Below are 12,189 nucleotides of genomic sequence, written 5' to 3' on the forward strand. Positions count from 1 at the left end.
GCGGAGGTGTGGAAGCAATCTGTTGAGTAGAGTGGAGGCATCCATCCACCAGCCTGGTCCCCAATGAGTCTGGAACAGACCCACCTGCTGGCCGTGCACCAACCTCATACTCCTCCCTCATGAGAACTAAAGGCCCGTCTTACGGAGCCATATGCATTCTGGGATTCTCTGTTACATCAGCTTGGCGTGGCTTTCTCCTACTCCTTCGGCCATAAAAGAATGGGAAAGTCCAGGGGCAGGACTGCTGTACGTTGTGAAGTCAAAATGTGTCCACTGCAGAGTGGAGAGGGTGTTCCGGAGATTGTCACTGTTTGGGGATCCAGGACCGTGGGGAGAGGAGACAGGAGGTATCCGTTCTCCATTTCCAGAGTTCGAGCCTCACCCCAGTTCTTCTGGAGCAAACCTGCTTTGGTCAGCCCACCGGTTGGCTCCTGGTGGTCATAGGCTAACTACGCGAGGACGGCGTCTAACTCCAAACCATGCTAAGTTCCGTGGAGGACATGTCTGGCGTTCTAAGGGAGCTCGTAATGGCAAGACATGACCTGGTTTGAGATGTTGGGAGCATAGCAGATTTCTTTAGGCGCCTCGTGCTATGAAGTTTCCGTGTCATGAGCAAGTGGCCCTCTTTTCCTGGTCGGTCAGGGCAGGAACGGTGGGGTCCTGGAGGGCGAGGCTCAAGGTGACTGTCCCCAGCCCCGTGGTGGAGGGGCCGGCTGGGCTGGGCGCTTCCTGCCAGGGTCTGCGGTCAGAGACAGTGAGGACACAGCTCTGCAGGAAGTTTCACAACCCCTGTGCTTGGCCCCCCACGAAGCTGTGACTGGGCAGTGGGGGCGGTGACCAGCTGAAGTTGACAGCTTCGGGGATGCTAAATGATGGTCTGCAGGGGACTTCACTTCTCTGGGCGTCAGTATCCCCCAAATTGGAGGAGTCGCCTGGTGGGTAAGTGTCAGTAAGGGTGTAAAAGCTGGAACTTGGAGCCAGACAGGTCTGAGTTTGGAACGCATGTCCCTCACTGTCTAGCTCTGCAATGGAGGTGCACGCTCCTCCGGGCCCCGGTTTCCCCATCTGGAGGCTGGAAGGGTGATTTGCGTCTTATGGCCAGTTGTCTGTGAGCTGGTGATGCTGGGGGTGCCGACAGCAGCCGTGGCACTCGACGTCCTCTCTCTCTCTGACAAGGGTAAATGTAAACCTCTGCTGTGACACCCCCCACCCCGGGGCAGCTCCTGGTCTCATCCAGTGCTACCTAAGGACTCAGCACTTTGTCACATCTCTTGCAAAAGCAAATCCATTTCTGTCTCTCTCTCAAAAATTAATAAACATTAAAATATATATATATATATAAATAGAACTACCCTATGGCCCAGCAATGGCACTACTAGGTATTTAACCAAGGGATACAGGTGTGCTGTTTCGAAGGGACACATGCACCCCAATGTTTACAGCAGCACTATCAACAATAGCCAAAGTATGGAAAGAGCCCAAATGTCCATTGATGGATGAATGGATAAAGAAGATGTGGTATATATATACAATGGAGTATTACTCGGCAATCAAAAAGAATGAAATCTTGCCATTTGCAACTACGTGGATGGAACTGGAAGCTATTATGCTAAGCGAAATTAGTCAGCAGAGGAAGAGAAACATCATATGACTTCACTCATAAGTGAGATTTAAGAAACAAAACAGATGAACATAAGGGAAGGGAAGCAAAAGTATAAAAACAGAGAGGGAGACAAACCATAAGAGTCTCTCTCTTTTTTTTAACATTTATTTATTTTTGAAAGAGAGGTGGGGAGAGGCAGAAAGAGAGGGAGACACAGAATCCCAAGCAGGCTCCAGACTCTGAGGGGTCAGCACAGAGCTGGATGTGGGGCTCGAACTCAGGAACCGTGAGATCATGACCTGAACTGAAGTTGGATGCTTAACTGACTGAGCCACCCAGGTGCCCCCTGGAGACTCTTAAATACAGAAAACAAACTAAGGGTTGATGGAGGGAGGTGGGTGGGGGGGGATGGGCTAGATGTGTGATGGGTATTAAGGAGGGCATTTGTTGGGATGAGCACTGGGTATTATATGTAAATGACGAATTACTCAATTCTATTCCTGAAATCATTATTAACTATATGTTAACTAACTTGGATTTAAATTAAAATAAACAAATAAATAAATAAACAAACTAAAAATAAATAAAATACAGAATAATATTTTTTTTTTTTTTTTTTGAGAGAGAGGGAGAGGGACACACAGAATCCAAAGCAGGCTCCAGGCTCTGAGCTGTCAGCACAGAACCTGAAGTGGGGCTCAAACTCAGGAGCTGTGAAATCATGACCTGAGACAAAGTCAGACACTTAACCCACTGAGCCACACAGGTGCCCCAAAAGGGGACAATTTAATATACATATTATGTTCACATAGTTATAAGTTATGATTTGTATGTAATTACAATTTCGTATATAGATATGAAATATTCACATTATGTATATTTGAAAACTTTGTGTGTGTGCATATATATATATACACACACACACACACATACGCATATATCTTATATATAATTTTTAAAAGTTCTCCGGGAGATCACAATGTTCACCTCCAGCTGAGAACCAAGGTGGGGACTATCACCCCAGCTTTGATTGAGTTTAGACTTGATTCTGCCTTTTACTCTATTGGTCATGTGACATTGATCAAGTTACCTCCATGGATTTATTGTCTCCTACGTACTATGGGTACGACAGTCCCTGCTTAAGGGTGGTGCAGATTCAGTGAGATAACAGTAATGCACTCCATGGTTGGAACAAACTCATTCATTCATTCACTTCCTCATCTATTTACATAATTCATTTATTCAAACATTAAGAACATCTCTTTTTTTTTAGTATTTATTTATTTATTTATTTATTATTTTCAGAGAGAGAGAGCATGCAAATGGGGGAGGGACAGAGGAAGAGAGAGAGAGAGGAATTTTTTTTTAATTTTTTTTAATGTTTATTTATTTTTGAGACAGAGAAAGACAGAGCACGAGCAGGGGAGGGTCAGAAGAGAGGGAGACACAGAATCCGAAGCAGGCTCCAGGCTCCGAGCTGTCAGCACAGAGCCCGACGCAGGGCTCGAACCCACAAACCGTGAGAACATTACCTGAGCCGCAGTTGGATGCTTAGCTGACTGAGCCACCCAGGTGCCCCTGTTTCTTTCCACTTATTAACACACTAGAATCTTGTATATTAAAGACATGACATTTTTGTAATCAGAGCAATCACATTTTCTTGGTGGGGGAAAAAAAAGTCTGAGGAAACGTTTTCAGTGTTTCCTAAACTGACCGTCATAAAAAATCGTCTTTCCTTGTCTTTAGACCCTGAGGCCCTTGGACTCAGAGGCTGGGATGGATTCATTCCTGTGTTTGTAAAAATAGTGCTGAGCTACCCAAGTCCCCAGATATTGCCAATTGTCTTCCTTCCCATGAGAAGAAAGGACTTATTTTTTTTTTTATTAAAAATTTTTTTTCAACGTTTTTTATTTATTTTTGGGACAGAGAGAGACAGAGCATGAACGGGGGAGGGGCAGAGAGAGAGGGAGACACAGAATCGGAAACAGGCTCCAGGCTCCGAGCCATCAGCCCAGAGCCTGACGCGGGGCTCGAACTCACAGACCGCGAGATAGTGACCTGGTTGAAGTCGGACGCCCAACCGACTGCGCCACCCAGGCGCCCCAAGAAAGGACTTATTTGAAAGGAGATGTACGAAGTAGTTATAGACTCAGCTTTCCTCCGCCCTCCCCTCTGCATTCTTAGAAATCTTTTTCCTCCTGCGACAGTGGTGGGGAAGGAGGTCAGAGAGTGAGTCATTCAGGGAAGCTCATATGTAACTCGTAAAGAACCCAGGTTAGGGGTGCCTGGGTGGCTCAGTTGGTTAAGCATCTGACTTTGGCTCAGGTCATGATCTCATAGTTTATGAGTTCAAGCCCCTGTGACGGGTGAACCTTCAAACATTTTACTAAGTGAAATAAGCCTGACATAGAAGGTCACATATTATATGGTTTCATTTTTTTTAGTTTATTTTTTTATTAAATTGTTTTTAATGTTTTTATTTATTTTTGAGAGAGAGACAGTCAGACAGAGTGCAAGCAGGGGAGGCGGAGAGAGAGAGGGAGACACAGAATCTGAAGCAGGCTCCAGTCTTCGAGCTGTCAGCACAGAGCCTGATGTGGGGCTTGAACCCATGAACCGTGAGATCATGACCTGAGTGGAAGTCAGATGCTTAACTGACTGAGGCACCTAAGTGCCCCTAAAAGAATTTTTTTTTAGGTTATTATTTATTTTTGAGAAAGAGAGAGAGACAGAGCATGAGCAGGGGAGGGGCAGAGAGAGAGGGAGACACAGAATCTGAAGCAGGCTCCAGGCTCTGAGCTGTCAGCACAGAGCCCGACACGAGGCTCGAACTCATGATTCAAGAGATCATGACCTGAGCCAAAGTCGGACGCTGAACCAACTGAGCCACCCAGGTGCCCCTGAACTGTACGTTTTAAAATAGGTAAAGTGGTAAATGTTATGCAGTGTGTATTTTTACCTCAAAAAAAAAAAAAATGCTCCATGGCTCCCTATTGCCCTCGGGATTGAGTCCAAGCATCACTCAAGGTGTTTCTGACCTGTCTTGGTACTCTCACCTACTTCATCTCCTGATGTTGTCCTGCTCTCCCTCTACCTGCCAGACCCCCCCGGCCCCCCCGCGTCCCCCCCCCCCCGCAACCTGCCCAGCTGTGGTTCCCTCCCCTGCTGAACCCTGCCCACCCTTCAAGACTCACTTCGCACACCATGTCCTGCAGAAGGCTTCCTGAACTCTCCAGTCTGCATTTTGTCCCCTTCGTAGCATCTTTCACACTCTGAAATCCACACGCTTGTGTATTTGTTTGTGTTCCTTTATTTTGTCTCCATTAGACAGGAAGTCCCACAGAGGCAGAGAATTTGCTCGTCTATCAGGGAGACTTCTGGCGGCCGCAGTACTTAGTGAAAGTAGGAAGATGGAAGTAGGTCATGTTTGAGGGTCAGAGCCCAATACCTCACCTCTGAGATTCCCATTTTACAAAAGTTATGTAAGGACTTGTCCTGCGACCTATTTCTCCATCCTTTGCTGGGCCTTCAGAGGTTTGGAGTCAAGGTAAGGTGACTCTCCCAGGGTCACTCTGCCGGTGCGGTGGAGAGGTGCGGGGCCCGGGAGAGGGGCCCCTGTGGGATCTCCATGTGGCACCACCGACCCTGGAAAGTCCGCAAGAACTCTCCCCAGCGTGCAAGTCAGGTGGTCGCTGGCTTGCACAGAAACACTTACGGACTCTCTGCTCCCTGTGGGGGCCGCTCATCTTTCTGAGTCCTGGCGGAATAACGTTCCTGATTCCCTGTCTCCTGCCTCATGTCAACTGTCTTATCCTCCTGATAAATCCAGACCAGTAATAATAATTTAAAAATTCCTGCACAACATTCCATGAAATTCCCCACCCTTCATCAAGCACTTCACCATTTCCATATGAAAGTGAGGCAAGGGGGGCACCCTGGTGACTTCGGCTCAGGTCATGATCTCACGGTCCGTGAACTCGAGCCCCGCGTCGGGCCCCGCGTTGACAACTCAGAGCCTGGAGCTGCTTCGGATTCTGTGTCTCCCTCTCTCTCTGCCCCTGCCCCACTCGCATTCTGTGTCTTTCTCTCTCAAAAATAAATTAACATTAAAAAGATTAAAGTCTTACTTTCCATTCCAGGTAGTTTAACAAAATATATTTATTTATCTATTTTCTCCAAACTGTGCCCTCCCTTAGATAATGTCTCCATCTTGGGTCACATAAAATGCTATATGCATGTGTGATTCATTCATTATACGGCTCATCAAATATAAGAGGGGCATTTACTGTATTCCAGGTGCTGTTCTAGCTGCTGGGAAGAAAACGGTGATCAAAATAGTTTGGACTATGGGGCAGCTAGTCAATTAAGTCATGATCACACGGTTTATGGGTTCAAGCCCAACATCAGACTCTCAGCTGTCAGCAGAGCCATGTAGGATCCTCTGTCTCCTCTCTCTCTGCCCCTTCCTCATTCGTGCTCTCTCTCAAAAATAAATACAATATTCAAACAACAACAACAACAAAACCCTATTTGGGGCTCAGTTGAACCCCATTCCCAGGGTAACCGATATCTTTTTTTTTTTTTAAGGTTTATTCAGTTTTCAGAAACAGAGAGAGACAGAGCACGAGCAGGGGAGGGGCAGAGAGAGAGGGAGACACAGAATCTGAAGCAGCTCCAGGCTCCGAGCTGTCAGCACAGAGCCTGACGTGGGGCTCGAACTCGCAAACCATGAAGTCATGATCTGAGCCAAAGTTGGATGCTTAACGGATTGAGCCACCCACGTGCCCCTAGAACACACTTTTTAATATCTGGCTTCCCTTCCTTAACATTATGCCCACAGGCTTTATCCATATTATTTCTTGCAGCTGTGGTTTGTTTCTCCTCCTTGTTTAAGGCATTGGAATTGGGAATCCTAGTTCCAGCCCACGGCATCCTAACTGAAACAATGCTGCTTTGACTGTCTCCTAAAGTAATTATGTCCCTCTGCCAGTCAGTCTGGGCTAAGGTACTGGCAGTAACCAATGAGCCCTCCACCTTCCTGACTTATGGCAACGTTGTTCACATGCACAGTCCCTATAGCAACATTGTCCACATACACAGGACCCATAGCAACATTGTTCACATACATGGTCCCCGGGAGCCTGTTAGCTGTGGCTTCATCTGTATCCTTTTCATTCCTCGCCCAAGGCAGAAAAAAGAGTCTGTATCAGTCCCTTGTGCTGCTATAACAAATCACATGTCCACTCTACATGTGGACTATTTTACAGTTTGGGAGGTCAGAAGTTTGAAACAGGGCTAAAATCGGGGTGTCAGCAGGCTGTTCTGTCGGAGGCTCTGGATGAGAATGCGTTTCGTCTCCTTTTCCAGCCATCATCACATCACTCCTCCTTCTGCTCCCATCGCCCTTACCCTCTGACCCTGGTCCTCCTTGTGACTTTCCTGAGCCCATCTGAACCATCCAGGGTAATGTCCCCATCTCATGAGCCTGGCATTTAATCGCATCTGCAAAGTCTTTTTTGCTCTGTAAGGTAGCACATCACAGGCTCCGGGGATTGGGACACAGACACCTTTGGGGGACCATTGCTCTGCCTACTTACCACACAGCCCCCCTCTGGGATATGGCAGTCTTGTGGCTGAGAAAAGAGAAAATAGCAGACCCCTGCGGTCAGGTTTGTAACATTTCCACCTAGAAGAGAGGTTTGCCCACACGGGTTGACGTTTCACACTCACGCTTGCTCACGGACCATCTGCTCATGCAGGTGGCCTGTCCAAGCCTGATACCAGCAGAATGGGGGGGGTCTAACCACAAGGAGGGCAGTGACTAGCTTGAGGATACTGCAAAGGCCCACAGGCAGGGAGAGGTAGGAAGGAGTGTGGAGAGCCAGGAAGAGGGAGCAGAAGTGAAATTCTTTCTCGTGGTGGACAACTCCTGGGATTTCCTAATCTGCCCAGCTTCCTCTTCTTAGAAGGGAACACCCGCCAGTGCGTGGGGCCCAGGCGTCACCTGCAGGGTGAGGAAGCTCTATTTCATCACAAGGACTGTCCTCTCTCACTCCTCCAGTCTCGCCTGCGGCGGATCAGACGGTGGGCATGTTGGAGTCGCACACCTCGTGTGGACACACTCCAGGCTCCGGCTGCTGTCCCTTGGGGTTCACGACGCCCCCATGCCCCGAGCCCCGCTTAGCGACAGCCTCTGTCGCCTCTCGGCCTACCTGGAAGAGCTGGAGGCCGTGGAGCTGAAGAAGTTCAAGCTGTACCTGGGCGCGATGCCAGAGGCTGAGGGGGTCAGGATCCCCTGGGGGAAGCTGGAGCCAGCGGGGCCCCTGGACACTGCACAGCTGCTGGTGGCTCACTGCGGGCCGGCCGAGGCCTGGCCACTGGCGCTGGGCCTCTTCCAGCGCATCAACCGGCGGGACCTGTGGGAGAGAGGACAGAGAGAGGACCCGGTGAGGGGTAAGGAGGCGCTGGGCGGTCAAGCCGCACCCCGACAGCTCCCTTCCTTGGCTTATCGCCTCTGCCCTTGGCCTTGCTGGGGCTGTGTTGGGTGCACAATGCCCAGGCTCCAAGGTCTTTGCCGGGAAAATTCCTACTTATCCGTAGAGCCCTGGAGGCAGTACCCTCTTTGTTGAGTTCTTTCCTCTGCCCTGTCCCACCCCTCGTCCTTGAGGGGCGTGTCTTCTGTCCTAAGAGATAGTTGGGCTGCTGATCAGACGCTTCTGATTTCCTCCTATAACATGGCATGCACGTTGCGTAATGATACGTGCTGTGTTGTAAATGTTGTGTGATAGATATGATTATTATTACACCTATCATAGAGGTGGGAAAACTGAGGCTCAGACAACCACCAGTTGCCTCCAGATAAGAGCTGCCAAGATAAAACATACAATGCTTTTTTTTTTTTTAATTAATGTTTATTCATTTTTAAGACAAAAAGAGAGGGGCACCTGGGTGGCATAGTCGGTTGAGCGTCCGACTTTGGCTCAGGTCATGATCTCATGCCCTGTGAGTTCGAGCCCCACATCGGGCTCTGTGCTGACAGCTCAGAGCCTGGAGCCTGTTTCGGATTCTGTGTCTCCCTCTCTCTGACCCTCCCCTGTTCATGCTCTCTCTCAAAAATAAATAAACGTTAAAAAAAATTAAAAAAAAAAAAGACAGAAAGAGAGAGGGAGAGAGCATGAGTGGAGGAAGGGCAGAGAGAGAGGGAGACACAGAATCTGAAGCAGGCTCCAGGCTCTGAGCTGTCAGCACAGAGCCCAACATGGGGCTCAAATCCATGTACCACGAGATCATGACCTGAGCTGAAGTCAGTCACTTAACCAACTGAGCCATCCAGGCGCCCCTCTTTTTTTCTTTAAAGTAATCCCTAGAGGGGCACCTGGGTGGCTCAATTGGTTGAGCATCCGACTTCGGCTCAGGTCATGATCTCACAGTCTGTGAGTTCAAGCCCCATGTCGGGCTCTGTGCTGACAGCTCAGAGCCTGGAGCCTGCTTTGGATTCTGTGTCTCCCTCTCTCTCTGCCCCTCCCCCACTCATGCTCTGTTTCTCTCTCTGTCAAAAATAAATAAACATTATATATAAATTTTTTTAATGTTTATTTATTTTTGAGACAGAGAGAGACACAGCATGAACGGGGGAGGGGCAGAGAGAGAGGGAGACACAGAAACGGAAGCGGGCTCCAGGCTCTGAGCCATCAGCCCAGAGCCTGACGCGGGACTCGAACTCGCGGACCGCGAGATCATGACCTGAGCCGAAGTCGGACGCTTAACCGACTGAGCCACCCAGGTGCCCCAAAAATAAATAAACATTAAAAAAAATTAAAGTAATCCCTAGAGATGCCCAATGTTGGGCTCAAGTTCATCACCCTGAGATCAGGAGTCGCATACTCTACGGACTGAGCCAGCCCGGTGCCTCCTTTGTTTCTAGCTTTTTTGTTTTGTTTTTTTGATGTTCACTTGTTTATTTTGAGAGAGAGAGAGAGAGAGAGAGAGAGAAAGTGAGTACATGCAAATTGGGGAGGGGCGCACAGAGACAGAAACCCAGGCAGGCTCCACACTGTCAGCCCAGAACCCGATGTGGGGCTCAAACCCATGAACCGTGAGATCATGACCTGGGCCGAAACCAAGAGTCAGACGCTTAACCGACTGAGCCACCCAGGCGCCCCTGTTTTGCTTCTTTAAAGTAGCCATCCGAGTAAGTGCGAAGTCTGATTCCTATCACTTTTGATTGGTTTTACTGGGGCATCATATCGGAGTCCTTGTTTCCCCAAACCTCACACATCCAGGCCTTGTCAAATCCCAGCACTTACAGCTCTAAGCATTTCCCCCCACTTCTGCTGCCCAGCGCCCAGCGGGTGACCCACCTTGCACGTGGCTGACTGCCACCTGCTATGCTTGACCCTCACCCCTCACCTCTCTGTACAGGCTTTCCCCACTCAGCAGGCACAATAATCTTTACAACCATGGATTAAATCACCCCCTCCCTTGCTTTCGAGCCTCCAGTAGCCTCCTGTTGTGAGTAGATTGTAATCCAAATTGCTCAAGGTGTTCCTACAAGGCCCGCTGAGCCAGTCTTTCCAAACCCACCCAGCACTTACCCCAAAGCTCATTGCTGTTGTGTCATTGTGTTCTTCCCCAGGACCTTTACACTTGCTGCCTTAGGTTGTTTTGTTTTTGTTTTGTTTTGTTTTGTTTTTTTTCTGCTTAGAATGGCCCTGCTCACATATCTGGCCCTTTGCCATTCAGATCTCAGATTAAGTACCTTATCCTCTGTTCTGATCACCCCCTATTCACCCCACTGGTGAAGGAGACATATCCCACCCTAAGTGGTTTCAGATGGCTGAACACAGACACCAAACACAGGACGGATGAGACTAACATTTGTCGCATACACTCACAGCTCAGAAGAGGAGACCCCATGCACCATGGGAGTCTCACTGGGTTGATTTCAGGAAGGTAGTGAACCTCAAGGGGCTGTAGGAGGCAGCCTTTGTAGACAGAGGAGTGTGGGGGCTTTGGGATTGTTGGAAGAGGACAATGTTGGCTTGTCTGGATAATTTCACGGGCCAGCAGAGAACTGGAACTCGGGAGAATGAGGACCAGTGAGGTGCAGTCGGTCTAGGAGGTGGGGATGAGGCAGCTGGTCCAATTCTAGTAGGAACACTAGCCAAGGGGGCAGGCTGTGTCACTAGGTGGGGACACACCTGGCCAGAGCACGGGAACTCACACTGAGGCTTACACTCCGGGGTCCTGTGAGATCAAAGATGTCCAGGAAGCACTTGGAATATTTGATCTTACAATACACCCACAGAAAAGCCATTCTTGTCCACCCAAACTAAAATACTACTCTTAATTACTCTGTCATGTACTCTTATTTCATTGTAAAGACAATTTCCATCATTATCTGAAGTTTTGTGAAGTGTTTACTTTTTTTTTCTTTTGAAAGAGAGAAAGAGAGAGGGAGAGAAGAATCTTAAGCAGGCTCCACACTCAGCACAGAGCCCGATGCACGGCTCAATCCCAGGATCCTGGGATCACAACCTGAGCCAAAATTAACAGATGCTCAACTGACTGAGCGACCCAGGCTCTCCTGAAAAGTTTGTTTTTTATGTGCTCAACTCTCCACACCATAGAGAGTAAGGTCCACGGGGTAGAGACCTTGTGTCTTGTTTATTGCTGTGTATCCAATGCTAGGAAAATGCATGGATAACACTGGTGCCCAAAATAGGTATATTTTTTGGGTGGCTGGATGAATGGATGGATGGGGTAGGTGGGTGGGTGGATGGATGGAATGGGAGAATGGGTGGGTGGATGGATGGGTGGGTGGGTGGATGGAGGGAGGGATGGGTAGAAGGATGGATGGATGGATGGATGGGTGGGTGGATGGATGGAGGGAGGGATGGGTGGAAGGATGGATGGATGGATGGATGGATGGGTGGGTGGATGGAGGGATGGGTGGATGGGTGGGTGGATGGATGGAGGGGTGGATGGATGGATGGGATGGGTGTATGGGTGGATGGATGGATGGATGGATGGATGGGTGGATGAATGGAGGGATGGGTAGAGGGATGGAGGGGTGGATGGATGGGTGGATAGGTGGGTGGATGGATGGGTGGATAGGTGGGTGGATGGATGGATGGAGGGAGGGAGGGAAGGGTGGAGGGAGGGATGAGTGTATGCATTGGATGGATGGATAGATGGGTCGCTGGATGGATGGAGATGGATGGATGGATGGATGGATGGGTGGTGGGTGGATGGATAGGTGGATGTGTGGATGGATGGATGGAGATGGAAACATGGGTGGGTGGATGGGTGGATGGATGTGTAGATGGATGGATGGAGATGGATGGATGAGTGGATGAATGGATAGATGGATGGGTGGGTGGATGGATGGATGGATGGATGGGTGGATGGGTAGATGGATGGGTGGATGGGTAGATGGATGGGTGGATTGGTGGATGGATGGGTGGATTGGTGGATGGATGGGTGGATGAATGGAGGGATGGGTAGAGGGATGGAGGGGTGGATGGATGGGTGGATAGGTGGGTGGATGGATGGGTGGATTGGTGGATGGATGGGTGGATGGATGG

The 12,189-nt window shown here is 49.2% G+C and overlaps 1 protein-coding gene across 5 annotated transcripts in view; it reads left to right on the top strand.

Annotated features, from left to right (window-relative positions):
• The first annotated feature begins 828 nt into the window (after positions 1–828).
• The window catches only part of NLRP12 (NLR family pyrin domain containing 12), a 42,465-nt gene continuing 31,104 nt past the window's right edge, over positions 829–12,189 (top strand). For all 5 annotated transcript variants that reach the window (XM_049621353.1, XM_049621355.1, XM_049621354.1 and 2 more), the window contains exons 1-2: positions 829–939; positions 7,665–8,056. In XM_049621353.1, coding sequence (XP_049477310.1) covers positions 863–939; positions 7,665–8,056 — 469 coding nt within the window. In that variant the 5' untranslated portion in view covers positions 829–862. The remainder of the gene's footprint in view (positions 940–7,664; positions 8,057–12,189) is intronic.

Source organism: Panthera uncia (assembly GCF_023721935.1).
Source record: "Panthera uncia isolate 11264 chromosome E2 unlocalized genomic scaffold, Puncia_PCG_1.0 HiC_scaffold_19, whole genome shotgun sequence".
In the NCBI taxonomy this organism is placed as follows: domain Eukaryota; kingdom Metazoa; phylum Chordata; class Mammalia; order Carnivora; family Felidae; genus Panthera; species Panthera uncia.